Source organism: Sciurus vulgaris (assembly GCF_902686455.1).
Source record: "Sciurus vulgaris genome assembly, chromosome: 1".
In the NCBI taxonomy this organism is placed as follows: Eukaryota; Metazoa; Chordata; class Mammalia; order Rodentia; family Sciuridae; genus Sciurus; species Sciurus vulgaris.
Genome location: NC_136461.1, coordinates 79,894,090 through 79,910,812, shown reverse-complemented (window position 1 = coordinate 79,910,812; position 16,723 = coordinate 79,894,090). Strand labels below are relative to the sequence as shown.

The following is a 16,723-nucleotide window of genomic DNA, read 5'->3' as shown; positions in this document are numbered from 1 at the left end:
ATTTTATGATTTTTTTAAGAGAAAAAGGATTGAAAAATATATATCACCAAATGGCAATAATTCTACAACATACATTTTTATATCCAAAAATTCAATATAATGACCAGAGAGATATACTAGACTTACATTGTGCCAAATATCACTAAGTACCAACAACTAGGTTTAGAATAAATGATTCAAAAGGCCAAATTCTCATAAATGGAATTTTAAAACTTTTATATTATGAAAAATTCCAAACACACACAAAAGTAGAGACCATAATCGACCTCCAGATGTCCATTACCTAGCTTCAATGAGTCATGCAACATTTAAAATGTACATGCAATCTAAATCTTAAAGTACTTCAAATATTACATCATTTCAATGAATGTTATTACATTCAATACCATTTCCTTTGTATTTTCAGAGTTCAGTAATGTGTCCACAGCCATAAGAAGAGTACAACTATTTTCAGTGGTAATATTTTCTTCAATTGCTTTTAAAATTTTATCCAACAGATCAGCTGTGCTGCTCATTGCTTGTGACTACAAAACACAGAAACTGATATTTAATAGAAATTCATGTAAAATGTGTAAGAAATGTGAAAGTCTGTCATAACAGCAGAACATTCATAATTACTAGCTATATGAAATCAATCAGATATCATATTTGTTCTTTCTTTCCCTTTCTTTGTTAAAATGTACACACAGTTTTAAAGAGACAACACAGCCATAATAACAGAACCTAGAAATAAGCAATAGGAATTCTCTATTCTATTATTAATTTTAGAGAAAGTAGCTCCACAGTAAGTTAGGGAAGTTTTGCAAGGACCATAATTGTATTACAGACCAAAACAGTATCTTTACAACTTGGTTTTAAAAATATGGCTCTGCTGATTGAGGGTTACAGTTGGCCACAGTTACAATGTGCCTTGCCAGGGTGCTCAAACCTATCCTTCCTGCCTTCTTTGTCTTGTGAGCCAAAAATCCTGTCCATTACTGCTCTAAATCTGATGCAAACATGCCATCTGCTGTGAAATTTATTTAAATCATACTAATTTAATCAAAGGAAACCTGCATATAAAAACTCTTACATAATTAAAATTACAACACAAAGATGGAACTAAACTGAACATAGGATACAGTTATAGACATACTACCTGTAAGAGAAGAATGAAATTTTCACTCTGAATGATCTTGGAGAAGTTTTCTACAATAAATGCAATACACTCTTCTTGGAGCTGTGATGCCATAATCAGTGCTGCTTCTGTCCACTTTACTCTGGGTAAACTGATGATTAGCCTGTCACTTTCCATCAGAAGAAAAGCAGCATTCTTATCATTCTTAGAATTTAAAAAAAATATTGCAAAAAAAAAAGGTGGTATTACTGCTCATAAAATAACTTTCTAAGCAAATAAAATATTTTAGTTTTCTTGTGATGTTTCCTGCTAGAAACAAAATTACAGATAGCTAATACTTAGTCATTAGTTTTACTTATAATATTCATTCATTCATTCATTCATTCATTCATTCATTCAGAATTACCCAAAAGGGAAAATTCTGAGCTGGGAAGAAATCACCTTTATCAGGTAGGTAAAATAAACCTGAGAGCACAACTATAATATAACTACAAAGAAAAATCCCCTTACTTAAGATTATCACCAGCAAATTAATTTGTGTGCCTGTATATATATCATTCATAACTTCATGGCTATAGTGATTATCACCTGAATTTTTTTCTGACTATAAATTATTTTATTATAAATTTAGAAAGGCTAAAAATTACTTATAATTCCCATTGACTTTCTTCCTCTTCTCTATTAGGTAAGATTCTACTTTTTATAATTTATTCATTTAATAATGATTCATTTTTGTATCACAGGAAAAATGTTCACAAATGTTCGTTTTCAATATAGAAAATGAAATGACAACTCACAAATACTGTATGCTCTCTAAGGAAAATGAAAAACAAAAAATGTTTGTTTTTTGTTTTTTGGTATTGGGGACTGAACAAGGGGTGCTGAGCCGCATCCCCAGCCCCACGTGTGTGTGTGTGTGTGTGTGTGTAAATATATATATATATGTATTTTTTTACATATATATTTATAATTTTTTTTTTTTTTTTTTTTTTTAAATTAGAGACAGGGTCTTGCTGAGTTGCTTGGGGCCTCACAAAGTTGCTGAGGCTGGCTTTGAACTCACGATCTTCCTGCCTCAGGTTCCCAAGCCACTGGGATTATAGGCGTGTGCCACTGTGTTCAGCAAATTAATGTATCTTAATCATGTCTGATGCTTAGTACGTAATTATTTATTAAATAGATATTTGATAGACTGTAGTAGCTTAAGACATGCACACAGAGTCACAAATTCTTTGTAGCTTCGTTCACTGGGAGGTAGAATTTATTTCTTCCTGCCTTGAATATGGACTGAACTTTTCACTTGCTTTAGCCAACAGTGGTGGTATACAAGTTCCAGAGCTTCACAGCTTCTGTCTTTACCCTCTAGAAATTCTGGGACCACTAGGCCATGAAAAAACTTGGTAAGAAAGACCACGTGGAGTGAGAGGCCAAGCCTCCAGTTTAGACACCAGTTGAATGCCGTTACCAGAGTGAGCTCAGGCAAAAACCAGAAGAATCATTCAGTCAAACCACAGAATTGTGAGAAATAATAACCTGAAGCTCTAAGCCTTTTAGTTGTGGGGTGGGTTTTTTTTACACAGCAATAGATAGCTAATACACCTGGAAATGAGAAGATGAAATCTTAACATGGACTATATAATAGAGACTCTGCACGTGACTCCTGTATTGTTTAGATCTCACCTAAAGTACCACATCTTCCCTGATCCCTAAATCTAAACCAGATACATACTGAGAATTTGGCCCCTTTTTTAAAAAGTACTTAATTGTGATTCAAACATATATGTGCTTGATTAATATCTGTCTCCTTTACTATATTGTATGTTCAAACTATGAAACCATGTCTGCTTCTGTTCACTACTCTATCCTCAGGGCCTAGTGCAAAACTGGGTCATAAAAGACACTCAAATATTCATTAATCTCTTAACATTATCAAATACTGAGAAATATCTGTAAGTGAATTTCTAAGATAATTTATATTTAACTCTTGAACTTAAACTCTAAAAAGTTTACCCATTTATCAAGAATTCATTAAAAAGCATTATATACTTCCATAGTTTTGTTAAAATAAAAAAAAAAATCCTATTTTGCTATAATCCGAGTTTTTTTTTTTTTTTTTTTTTTTTTTTTTTTTTTTTTTTTTTTTTAGTACCATTATTCTTTCCTCCTCTGGTGATTTCCTGAGTATCTGTGCAATTACTAAGAGTTTAGGCAATAAGCCCAATTTGCTCTACTAAAAGCATTGCTCTGGGGGTTTTTCAAGATGGCGGCCTAGAGGGTGGCTGCATTTCGTGTTGCTCCAGGACTCAGGATTCAGAGGAGGAGATATTGAGACGCTTGGGACCAACTCAAAGCAGCCGGGTGACTCTCACCCCCTGGGGAGGCATCCCGGATGGGACGGTGGTCCCGGAACGCAGGAAACTTTGTGAAGTAGAACTGCCGGCGAGACGCCCCTCCCCCTGCTGGAGCAGTGAACTCGGACAGCTGGGAGCGCCGTAAAGGAGGCCGCTCGGCACAGCGCTGGGACTCGGAGCAACCACTGGGGCTCCGGCGGCTGCCCAGGGGAGGAGTGGCGAGGAGAGCTGTGTGGACTCAGGACACCGGGGCCTGCCCTGAGGAGGAGGAGGAGGAGCGTGGCCACTTGGATTCGGAGTGACTGCACCAGAGCTACAGGCGGTTGCCAGAGGAGAAGCCGCGCGGCGAGCTGTTTGGACTCAGAATGACGCTTCTGAACCCCGGGGCCTGCCCTGAGGACGAGGAGGAAGAAGAGGAGCGCGGCTGCTTGGATTCGGGTGACTACACCAGAGCTACAGGCGGTTGCCAGAGGAGGGGCTGCGTGGCGAGCTGTTTGGACTCTGACCACTTCTGAACCCCAGGGCCTGCCCGGAGGAGTAGGAGGAGGAGGAGGAGGAGCGTGGCGGGTCCTTTGGACTCGCAGTGACTGCATTAGCACTCCAGGCGGCTGCTCAGAGGAAAAGGCGAGTGGTGAGTTGTTTGGTCTTAAAGTGACAGCTCCTGAACACAGGGGGGCTGCCTGGAGGAGAAGCGTGGTGGGACGCTTGGTCTTGAGTGGCCGCACCAGAGCTCCGGGCGGTTGCTCAGAGGACCCGTGCAGCGGGTCACGTGGATTCAGAGCCACTCAGAGGGACTGCTCCTGAACACCCGGTGGGGGGTTATCTGGAGAAGGAGGAGGAACGGGGAGGGTCACTTCGACTCGGAGTGATTGATTGCCCTGGGCTACGGGTGGTTGGTGGGAGGAGGAGGCACGAAGTGAGTTTCTTGGACTCCTAGTGACCGCACCGGAATACTGGGCGGCTGTCTGGAGGAAGAGGCCTGTGGCGGGTCTCTGGGACTCAGAGCGATTGTTCGGGGCCACAGGTGGCTGCTCAGAGGAGGGGCCACACAGCCAGGCGATTAGGTGCAGAGCAGGGTCCCAGGATCTAGGAGGCTTCTGGGTGGTAGAGCCGCACAGAGACAGGCTTAGGGCGGAGCGAAGGTTCCAGGCCTGTGGGCAAATTCTCTGAGGAGGGGCAGCCTAAGGAGATTCATCTGCGAAGGGTGAGGCTCCCAGGCCCAGGAGGTAGGGCCGGGCCTCTGGGAACTTTGCAGAGGAAGGCAGCCCAGCCCAGACGGTAGCTGTAAATTGAGGGGAACCTCTAGGAGGGAACTGACCAGCGAGACCTCCCCACCGGGTGAGTCTTCCCTGTTGGGTGAGGTTTCCCCACAAGGACGGTAAAACCAGAGACTCAGGCCCAAACAGGCCTTGCCTCAGCCCGCAGCCTAGGTCCCCTTTGGATGACCATTGGTCAACAAGTGGAGGCACCTCTGCCCACTAGCAGGGATTATACCCCACCTGAAGGCCACCACTCCTAGAGAGGCAGCTTCCTTGTGGAGCACCGCATTATCAACTTCCTCCATGACTTCAGCCTACTGAAGGCTAAGGGGGGATATATATGGAAATCTTCAGGGACATTGTAAGTCAATAGAGGAAATCTGCAATATCTCAGCGGTCCACTGATACCTGAACAATATGAGAAAACAAGGAAAGAAAATGCTGCAAACAAATCTAGATGTTACATCAATAAAACCCAATGACAGCATGGCAGAAGAAATGACAGAAAAGGAGTACATAATTAAAATGATCAGGGAAGCAAACGATGAGATGAAAGAGCAAATGCATGCACTGAATGATGAGATGAAAGAGCAAATGCAGGCATTGAATGATCGCACCAATCGACAGTTAAAAGAGCAAATACAGGAAGCAAAAGATCATTTCAATAAAGAGTTAGCGATATTGAAAAAAAACCAAACAGAAATCCTTGAAATGAAGGAAACAATAAACCAAATTAAGAACTCCATAGAAAGCATATCCAGTAGGATAGAACACCTGGAAGGCAGAACCTCAGACATTGAAGACAAAATATTTAACCTTGAAAACAAAGTTGAACAAACAGAGAAGATGGTAAGAAATCGTGAAGAGAATCTACAAGAACTATGGGATATCATGAAAAGGCCAAATTTAAGAATTATTGGGATTGAGGAAGGCCTAGAGAAACAAGCCAAAGGAATGAACAATTTATTCAATGAAATAATATCAGAAAATTTCCCAAATCTGAAGAATGAAATGGAAAATCAAGTTCAAGAGGTTTATAGGACTCCAAATACACAAAATTACAACAGACCCACACCAAGGCACATTATAATGAAAATACCTAACATACAAAATAAAGACAGAATTTTAAAGGCTGTGAGAGAAAAGAACCAAATTACATTCAGGGGGAAACCAATACGCATATCAGCAGATTTTTCAATCCAGACCCTAAAAGCTACAAGGGCCTGGAACAACATTTTTCAAGCCCTGAAAGAAAATGGATGCCAACCAAGAATCTTATACCCAGCAAAACTTACCTTCAAATTTGACGATGAAATAAAATCCTTCCATGATAAACAAAAGCTAAAAGAATTTACAAAAAGAAAGCCAGCATTACAGAACATTCTCAACAAAATATTCCATGAGGAAGAGATGAAAAAACAAAGAAGCAAATCAGCAAAGGGAGGAATTATCCTAAAGGAATTGTCAAATAAAGGAGGAAACAAGTTGTGTCAAACAAATAAATAAACAAAATTTTAAAAATGAACCAAATGACCGGGAAACCAAATCATTTCTCTATAATAACCCTGAATGTTAATGGCCTGAATTCATCAATCAAAAGACATAGACTGGCAGACTGGATTAAAAAGAAAGATCCAACAATATGTTGCCTGCAAGAGACTCACCTCATAGAAAAAGATACCCATAGACTAAAGGTGAAAGGATGGGGAAAAACATACCATGCACATGGACTCAGCAAAAAAGCTGGAGTATCCATCCTCATTTCCGATAATGTGGACTTCAAGCCAAAGTTAGTCAGAAGGGATAAAGAAGGTCATTTCATACTGCTTAAGGGAAGCATAAATCAGCAAGATATAACAATCATAAACATCTATGCCCCAAACAGTGGCTCATCTATGTATGTCAAACAAATCCTTCTCAATTTCAGAAATCAAATAGACCACAACACAATAATACTAGGTGATTTTAACACGCCTCTCTCACCACTGGACAGATCTTCCAGACAAAAATTGAACAAAGAAACCATAGATCTCAATAACACAATCAATAATTTAGACTTAACGGACATTTATAGAATATACCATCCAACCAAGAGTGAATACACTTTCTTCTCAGCAGCACATGGATCCTTCTCTAAAATAGACCATATATTATGCCACAAAGCTAATGTTAGCAAGTACAAGAAGATAGAGACACTACCATGTATTCTATCAGATCATAATGGATTGAAGTTAGAAATAAATGAAAGAGTAAAACACAGAAACTATTCCAACATCTGGAGATTAAACAATATGCTATTATATGATGAATGGATAACAGAAGATATTAGGAAGGAAATTAAAAAATTCTTAGAGGTAAATGAGAAGAAAGAAACATTATATCAAAATCTCTGGGACACTATGAAAGCAGTACTTAGAGGGAAATTTATTTCATGGAGCGCATTTAATAAAAGAAGTAAAACTCAACAAATAAATGACCTAACACTACAGCTCAAAGCCCTCGAAAAAGAAGAACAGAACAGCACCAAAAGTAGTAGAAGACAGGAAATAGTTAAACTCAGAGCTGAAATCAATGAAATTGAAACAAAAGAAACAATACAAAAAATTGACAAAATAAATAGTTGGTTCTTCGAAAAAATAAACAAAATTGATAAACCTTTAGCCACAGTAACAAAGAGAAGACGAGAAAAAACCCAAATCACTAAAATTCGGAATGAACAAGGAAATATCACAACAGACAGAATTGAAATACAAAACATAATTAGAAGCTATTTTGAAAATCTATACTCCAACAAAATAGAAAATTTCGAAGACATCAACAGGTTTCTAGAGACATATGAATTGCCTAAACTGAACGAGAAGGACATAAACAATTTAAATAGACCAATTTCAAGTACTGAAATAGAAGAAGTCATCAAAAGCCTACCAACAAAGAAAAGTCCGGGACCAGATGGGTTCTCAGCCGAGTTCTACAAAACCTTTAAAGAAGAGCTCATTCCAATACTTCTCAAAGTATTCCATTAAATAGAAGAGGAGGGAACCCTCCCAAACTCATTCTATGAAGCCAATATCACACTGATACCTAAACCAGACAGAGACTCATCAAGGAAAGAAAATTTCAGACCAATATCCTTAATGAACATCGACGCAAAAATTCTCAACAAAATTTTAGCAAATCGCATACAAAAACATATTAAAAAGATAGTGCACCATGATCAAGTGGGTTTCATCCCAGGGATGCAAGGTTGGTTCAACATCAGGAAATCAATAAACGTAATTCACCATATTAATAGACTTAAAGTCAAGAATCACATGATTATTTCAATAGATGCAGAAAAAGCATTTGATAAAATATAGCACCCCTTCATGCTCAAAACACTAGAAAAAATAGGGATAGTGGGAACATTCCTTAACATTGTAAAGGCCATTTATGCTAAGCCCACGGCTAATATCATTCTAAATGGTGAAAAACTGAAAGCATTCCCCCTAAAAACTGGAACAAGGCAGGGATGCCCTCTTTCACCACTTCTATTCAACATCGTTCTTGAGACTCTGGCCAGAGCAATTAGACAAACCAAAGAAATTAAAGGGATACGAATTGGAAAAGAAGAACTCAAACTATCCCTGTTCGCTGATGACATGATTATATATTTAGAGGAACCTGGAAATTCTACCAGAAAACTCTTAGAACTCATAAGTGATTTCAGTAAAGTAGCAGGTTACAAGATCAATGCTCATAAATCCAACGCATTTTTATACATAAGTGATGAATCTTCAGAAAGAGAAATTAGGAAAACTACCCCATTCACAATAGCATCGAAAAAAATAAAATACTTGGGAATCAATCTCACAAAAGAGGTGAAAGACCTCTACAATGAGAACTATACAACACTAAAGAAAGAAATTAAAGAACACCTTAGAAGATGGAAAGATCTTCCATGTTCTTGGATAGGAAGAATTAATATTGTCAAAATGGCCATACTACCTAAAGTGCTATACAAATTCAACGCAATTCCAATTAAAATCCCAATGACGTACCTTACAGAAATAGAGCAAGCAATTATGAAAGTCATCTGGAAGAATAAGAAACCCAGAATAGCTAAAGCAATCCTTAGCAGGAAGAGTGAAACAGGGGGTATTGCAATACCAGATCTTCAACTCTACTACAAAGCAATAGTAACAAAAACGGCATGGTATTGGTACCAAAATAGAAAGGTAGATCAATGGTACAGAATAGAGGACACGGACACAAACCCAAATAAATACAATTTTCTCATACTAGACAAAGGGGCCAAAAATATGCAATGGAGAAAAGATAGCCTCTTCAACAAATGGTGCTGGGAGAATTGAAAATCCATATGCAACAGGATGAAACTAAACCCATATCTCTCACCATGCACGAAACTAAACTCAAAATGGATTAAGGACCTTGGAATCAGACCAGAGACCCTGCATCTTATAGAAGAAAAAGGAGGTCCAAATCTTCACCTTGTTGGTCTAGGACCAGACTTCCTTAACAGGACTCCCATAGCACAAGAAATAAAAGCTAGAATCAACCACTGGGATAGATTCAAACTAAAAAGCTTTCTCTCAGCAAAGGAAACTATCAGCAATGCGAAGAAAGAGCCTACAGAGTGGGAGAATATCTTTGCCAATCATACTTCAGATAGAGCACTAATCTCCAGAATCTATAAAGAACTCAAAAAACTCTACTCCAGGAATTCAAATAATCCAGGGGACAAATGGGCTAAGGAAATGAATAGACACTTCACAGAAGAAGATCTACAAGCAATCAACAAACATATGGAAAAATGTTCAACATCTCTAGTAATAAGAGAAATGCAAATCAAAACCACCCTAAGATTCCATCTCACCCCAATTAGAATGGCGATTATCAAGAATACGAGCAACAACAGGTGTTGGCGAGGATGTGGGGAGAAAGGTACACTCATACACTGCTGGTGGGGCTGCACATTAGTGCAGCCACTCTGGAAAGCAGTGTGGAGATTCCTTAGAAAACTTGGAATGGACCCTCCATTTGACCCAGCTATCCCACTCCTTGGCCTATACCCAAAGGACTTAAAATCTGCATATTACAGAGACACAGCCACATCAATGTTCATAGCTGCTCAATTCACAATAGCCAGACTGTGGAACCAACCTAGATGCCCTTCAATTGATGAGTGGATAAAGAAACTGTGGTATATATGTACAATGGAATATTACTCAGTCATAAAGAATGATAAAATTATGGCATTTGCAGGCAAATGGATGAAATTGGAGAATATCATGCTAAGTGAGATAAGCCAATCTCAAAAAGCCAAAGGACGAATGATATCACTAATAAGTGGAGGATGACACATAATGGGGGGGAGGGACGGGTTAGTGTTAGGGTTAGAGTTAGGGTTGGGGAGGGGGGCAAGTATGGAGGAAGGAAGTACTGTATAGAGGGAAAAGAGGGGTGGGAGGGGTGGGGGGAAGGGAAAAAATAACAGAATGAATCAAACAACATTACTCTATGTAGATTTATGGTTACACAAATGGTATGCCTTTACGCCATGTACAAACAGAGAAACAACATGTATCCCATTTGTTTACAATAAAAAAAAAAACAAAACACACAGGTGTTTATTTGCCATTAAAAAAAAAAAAAAGCATTGCTCTGGTGGTGGAGTCAAACATTGGGTATGCAAATAAATTTGGCAGGTATCTACAAAATGCTTACTATATATATATATATATATATATACACACACACACATATATATATAGTGTTATATGCTCAAGCAGTAATACTTTTTAAAAGTACAGTATAGTTCATAATTTAGCTTAGAATCTATTAGAAAACTAAAGTATGGATACAGTTAAATACATAGATAATATGTGATTTTTTTTTTTTTTTTTTTTTTTTTTTTTTTTTGTGGTGCTAGGGATCTAACCCAGGGCCTTGTGCTTGCAAGGTAAGCACTCTACCAACTGAGCTATCTTTCCAGCCCAATATGTGATCTTTTTCCATACTGATTTGAATATGTGATGAATATCAAATGTTAGAGTACCCTGAGGTTCAAAGAAGGAAAAAAGTAATACTTCTAGACCAAATATAAAATTTTAATTCAATAGTTAACAATCATATGGTTCAAAATATATAGATCATATGGCTCAAAATATATAAGCCACAATTCTGTGTGTAAGAGACACCTTCCTATCCACAAACCACCCATTTCCAAACCAATATAATTTTTTCTTTATCTTTCAAGAGTGTTTTTATGCATATGCAAACAATGTATATATACAATTTTCCCCTTATTTTATTCAAATGGAGGCATTAATATGTAATCTCTATGTTGCCTTTTACATTTAGCATACATCTTTAACATTTGCTTATTGGTATATGGAGCCCTTTATGGTTTTAATAGCTATGTAATAATCTATGATATAAATATATCATAAACAATTTAACTAGTCATCTACTTTTAGACATTTACATTATTTACTATGCTTCGTTATTATGTTATAATGAATTACCTTGCATATAACATTATTTCATATCTCTAGGTTATATTCCTAGAAGTAAATAGTTGGGTCAATACTACTAGTCTTAGCCTGGGATCTACATAAAAACTGAGACTGAGAAACAGGCTTGTATATAGCTTGTTTGGGGAAGTTTGAGATCAAAGGGGATATGATGCACTGGGAGAGAGAAAAGGATGGATGGAAAGCCCATCCAAGGTTGCATTTTCTAGTTCCTTGCTACTTGAAATGTGATCTACACTATCAGCATTAGCAACAAACCAGAGCTTGATAAAAAAAGTAGAGTCTCTGGTTCCTCCCTTGATTTACTGAATTAGAATTTACATTAAATGAGATTCCTCAGTGTTTTGTATATACATTACAGTTTGAAAGGCATGGACAGAGCATTCACCATTGTAGGTGACTGGGCCTCAATCTTGTGTAGGACCTTTTTAAGAGCTGTGGAGGATGTATTTTGAATTAACCACTTGAGAGACAGAAGAGGAAAACATTTAACCACTGTCTCCCATCTCCTGGGTCAAGGTTTGCCACCTGGGGTGTCAACTTTCTTTTGTTGCCAGGCTCATACAGGTTCAGAATTGCTGAACTGGGGATATAGTTCCACTGTAGATTACGTGCCTAGTGTGCATCAAGTCCTGGGTTCAATCCCCAGATCTGCAAAACATAAATTATTTAATGCTCAAGTGCAGGTATCCCATGTGGAGAAGTGAAGTGTCTGGAAAGAAAGAAGTGTGATATGGCTGAGGGATTACACCTGTGAGCAGCGAGATGTTGAAGAAATGGCTAAAGTACAAACATGGGCCAAAAGAATATGTGGGACACCAGAGGTATCCAAAACACTGCCAATATACACTCAACCCTATATTTTGAATACACCTAACACTATATTGAATAAACATTATGAGTACTGTCTTACAAATTGTAGTGTCTTCCCTAGCAACCTAGAGAAAGGTATTTAGTGGTTCACAATCAGCATTAGAAAACAGAAGAAACAAGAAGGAGGGAGACAAAGAGATAGAAAATACCAGTATATCCTACATAGTAAGCCTAAGAATTCTTTTGTAAAACTAATGTTTCAGTTCTATTTGTGAGTTATAAGCCACAATTCTGTGTGCAAGAGACTCACTTAATAAAAGGACATGAATATGCTGAAAGTGAAGAGATAGAAAAAGATGGCAATGACAGTAAAGAGAGGAGAAGTGGGGCTATACTTTTATCAGACATAAAAGACTAAGTCAAAAACAGCTCAAGGGACTTAGACAGTATATAATGAGAAAATAATACATAATAAAATAATATATAATGAATAGATATTATTGTATATAATATCCTGAATCAAAACACCTAAGCAAATATTAGTAGATCTGAAGACAGAGTTAGCAACACAATTGACAATTAATTAACAAGTTGAAGACTTGAATAGACATTTCTCAAAAGAGGATAAACACATGCCCCAAAGCATATAAGATGCTCAATATCACTAATCATCAGCAAAATGTAAGTTAAGCTACAATGGGACATCACCACACACCTGTTAAGATGGTTTTTACATTTAAAAAAGTGTTGATGAGGATGTGGAAGATGCAAAATGGTGTAGCTACTATGGAAAACAGCATAGAGATTCTTCAAAAAATTAGAAGTAGAACCTACTATAGGACCTCATAATCCTATCTGTGATTATTTATTCAAAAGAAGTGAAGTCAAGATCTTGAAAAAATACCTGAATTCCCATGTTCACTGCAGCACTATTTATAATAATCAACATGTGGAAGAGACCTAAACATCCAATGACAATGAATGGACAATGAAAATGTGGCATATACATCTAGTGGTAAAGTATTCAGTCTTAAAAAGAAGAAACTTGCACTATGCAGCAACATGGACAAACCTTGAGGACATTAAGCTGAGTGAAATAAGTTAGTCACAGAAAGACAAATGCTGCTGACTCATTTATACAAGGTATCTAAGAGTCAAACTCACATGATTAAAGAATGAAATGGTGGTTGCCAGAGGCTAGGGTAGAAGGAAATGGGGAGTTGTTATCAATGGGGCCACAAGTTATGGTTATACATAACTGTTTAAGTTCTAGAGATCTGTTGTACAGCATTGTGTCTATAGCTAATAATACTATATTGAACACTTCAAAATTGATTAAAATGCTAGGGGTGTAGCCCACTGGGAGAGTACATGCTTAGCATAAGCAAGTCCCTGGGTTCAATTCCTAATGCCAGGTGGAAAAAAAAGGGTAGACCTCATGTCAAGTATTCTTTCCAAAATAAAATAATCAAGGTTCAGGATAAATGGTAAGCAAATAAATATAAAATATTAATGAAGTAGAAGGCCCAGCTATAATTTGTATGTAAGATAAATTATCTTTAGATAAAAGTCATATTAATAAGCTTTGGCCAAAAGCAAAGCTTTTGGAGATATGCAAATACACAGAAAAGAAATACCTGAAAATGCAATTCATTTTTAGTTGGTATTGAATGTATAAAAATGTAACAATTTAGAATTCTTATTTTAAAAATAATATTATAAATATGATACATACACATTAAAAAAGATTTTCTGAAAGGCCAATTTGGGGTTGGGGTTTAAAAAACAGAAAAAGAAAAAGAAGACAAGAAGACTGCTTATTCTTTGTTTCATTTTTCTGTATAATATTTCAAATTTCAATGTGAAAAAAATATTCTATATCAATAAAGCTAAATACATTTGATTTCTGTAACAAATATAATGAATGTTAAATTAATATTTCTTAAATATTTGTCCAATCTATAAAAAAAAGACAAAATTTTGTAATAATCACCATGATGTCTAAAAGTCTATTGATCAGATTCAGTGTTTGGCCATTCTGATGTTCATCTTTTCATCTGTCTTAAAAGAAAAGTCAAGCATTCACAAAGTTTGTAAGGATCTAATTAGACCTACAAACTCAAAGTAATATAGCGTAGCAGAGGAAAGGCATTTTTTGAAGGGCTTATTCTTCAATTAAACTCATACTACTTGTAAGAAAATAAATCAAACTTATTAACAAGGATATTCAGCTAAAATCTTTTGTAGTCTGGCCTTAGACTGTCCCCAGACTCATCTCTCATTTCAGATACAGCACAATAACACTGCCTAGTCTCCATGTCCCTGGTCACATTTTTAGTCTGTCAGGAATGCCCTAACCTACTTATTTTGAAATTGCATTATACCTTCAGGTTCATCTCAAATTACTTCTGTCATTATTCCAGTCAGATTGATTATTTAATCTGTTATCCTATGTATATACCTGAATTATAAAATTATACCTATTCATTCATTTGACAATATGTATGAGTACCTAATACATTAGGCACTGTTCTAAAGCTAGTGCTTTAATGGTAAATAAAACTGACATGGAACTTAATGCTATTACTTATCACAATCTAATTTGTATTTTATTGCTTACATGCCCATTCTTCCATTAATTTGTTAGTTTCTTGAAGTCAAACCCCTGCCCCCCCAAAAAAACCAAAAAACTTTGCCCACATTGAGCACTTACATATTTAGAATGGCAGCAATTGGTTTTAAGACTGAACTTTGTCATTTACTGACCCTGTGAACTTGAACAAAAGCACTTGCCTCCCATTTTCTTTTCTCAATGTGTGAAATGGAGATAGTAGTACTTCTCTTATACTAAATATCAAAAGAAATAAGAAGTATTTTTGAACTCTTAAATGTCTAAAAAATTCACTAAATATGGGTGCTACTACATTTAGTAAATAATGCTTCTATTTCTATTGCACTGAAGTATAGCTGGGACAACTGCTTGCCTTCATGAACAGGAATTAACTATTCAATGACTAAGGAAACTAATGCAAAATTGTGAGCAAAAAAACTACAAAGTCCTTCATAGGCATAAACATAGATTTAGATTTTGTAGTGGCATCCTGTGAGTAAGAGCCTACATGTTTGTTTTCCTAGTTAGATTTAGATATGTACCTTTGATGTAATCCAGTCTGATGTTATTATTCAGAGTTCAATCAGAGAAACAGGACCACTAGGAGAGGTGTGTGTGTGTGTGTGTGTATACAAATGTGTTACAGGGACTTGAAATCACACAATTGTGGGAGCTGATTAAAGAGTCTTTGCATCTGATTATGTAGTTTGAAGTTCACTGGACAGGAGTTGAGAAGGCCAGATGGATGTAAAGTGAGGAAGAACAAGGACAAGCCAACACCAAAAGCACCAAGTGGAACCCACAAGGGTGGACTTGTATTTTAGTCATGTTGCGTCCAACCTGGGTAAAATGGGCATCCTATAGGAAATACTGGTGCCTGTAACTATTGAGCTAAGCACATACATGGCCCAGGGTAAAAAAAGCTGAAAGTGTACAGAGTAAAGTGGAACAGTTAGCAGGCCAAGACAATGAGATAAGTCAGTATAGAAGCAATATTTGAGACTTAATAGCAATGGTAACCACTTCTACCCTAAAAATTTCATGCCAAATTGTCTTTTGTGGCCATTCTAACTTGAAGTATACAAAGAAGAAAATTCTGGAAAATAAGGTCTACCCTAGTCAGACTAACACGTTACAAAGCTAATACAGTCAACCCCTTATCAACTGGCACACATACACATCTCTATAAACCACACTTAGTTCCCAAATGGAGACAATAACAGTCACATTTCTGGTTTCTGCCTAAAATGATACAACTAACCCCCATACAACAAACATACTAATGCTTTTTTTTTCACTTTTAAAATTTTTTAAATTTTTTAATTTTTACAGATTGCATTTTGATTCATTGTACACAAATGGGGTACAACTTTTCGTTTCTATGGTTGTACATGATGTAGATTCACACCATTTGTGTAATCATACATGTACACAGGGTAATGATGTCTGTCTCTTTCCACCATCTTTCATACCCCTGTCCTCTCCCCGCTCTCATTTCCCTCTACATAATCCAAAGTTCCTCCATTCTTCTCTTACCCCCCACCCCTATTATGTGTCATCATCTGCTTATCAGAGAAAACATTTGACCTTTGGTTTGGGGGGATTGGCTTATTTCACTTAGCATGATATTCTCCAATTCCATCCATTTACCTGCAAATGCCATAATTTCATTCTTCTTTATGGCTAAATAATATTCCATTGTGTATATACACCACAGTTTCTTTATCAATTCATCTATTGAAGGACATCTAGGTTGGTCCCACAATCTAGCTATTCTTAAAATAAGACACAAAGTTCTTTTTTTTTCCTTTTTGTCCATCAGTGATAATCATTCTTCTTTAAACTGATTCATCAGTTCTCCCTTATATCTTGAATCTTAAATATGGAGATATAAAGTTGTTAACTATCTTAGATCAATGTTTTATATTAGATAGTAGGGGAATGAGAAAGTGGTAAAAATCCAAAAATATTTAAGGATTAATATGTAGACAAATACACTCATGTAAAAGGGATATGAAGACTATATGTTTATATCACAG

The 16,723-nt window shown here is 36.8% G+C and overlaps 1 protein-coding gene across 6 annotated transcripts in view; it reads right to left on the bottom strand.

Moving 5' to 3' along the window:
• The window catches only part of BTBD8 (BTB domain containing 8), a 101,244-nt gene that overhangs the window by 15,414 nt on the left and 69,107 nt on the right, over window positions 1-16,723 (bottom strand). For 3 of the 6 annotated variants that reach the window (XM_079144034.1, XM_079144038.1, XM_079144033.1), the window contains 2 exons: window positions 1,139-1,321; window positions 378-524 (listed from right to left, as the gene is read on the bottom strand). In XM_079144034.1, the coding sequence (XP_079000160.1) occupies window positions 378-524; window positions 1,139-1,321 (330 nt within the window). The remainder of the gene's footprint in view (window positions 1-377; window positions 525-1,138; window positions 1,322-16,723) is intronic. The other 3 variants (XM_079144036.1, XM_079144035.1, XM_079144037.1) reach the window with 2 other exon arrangements.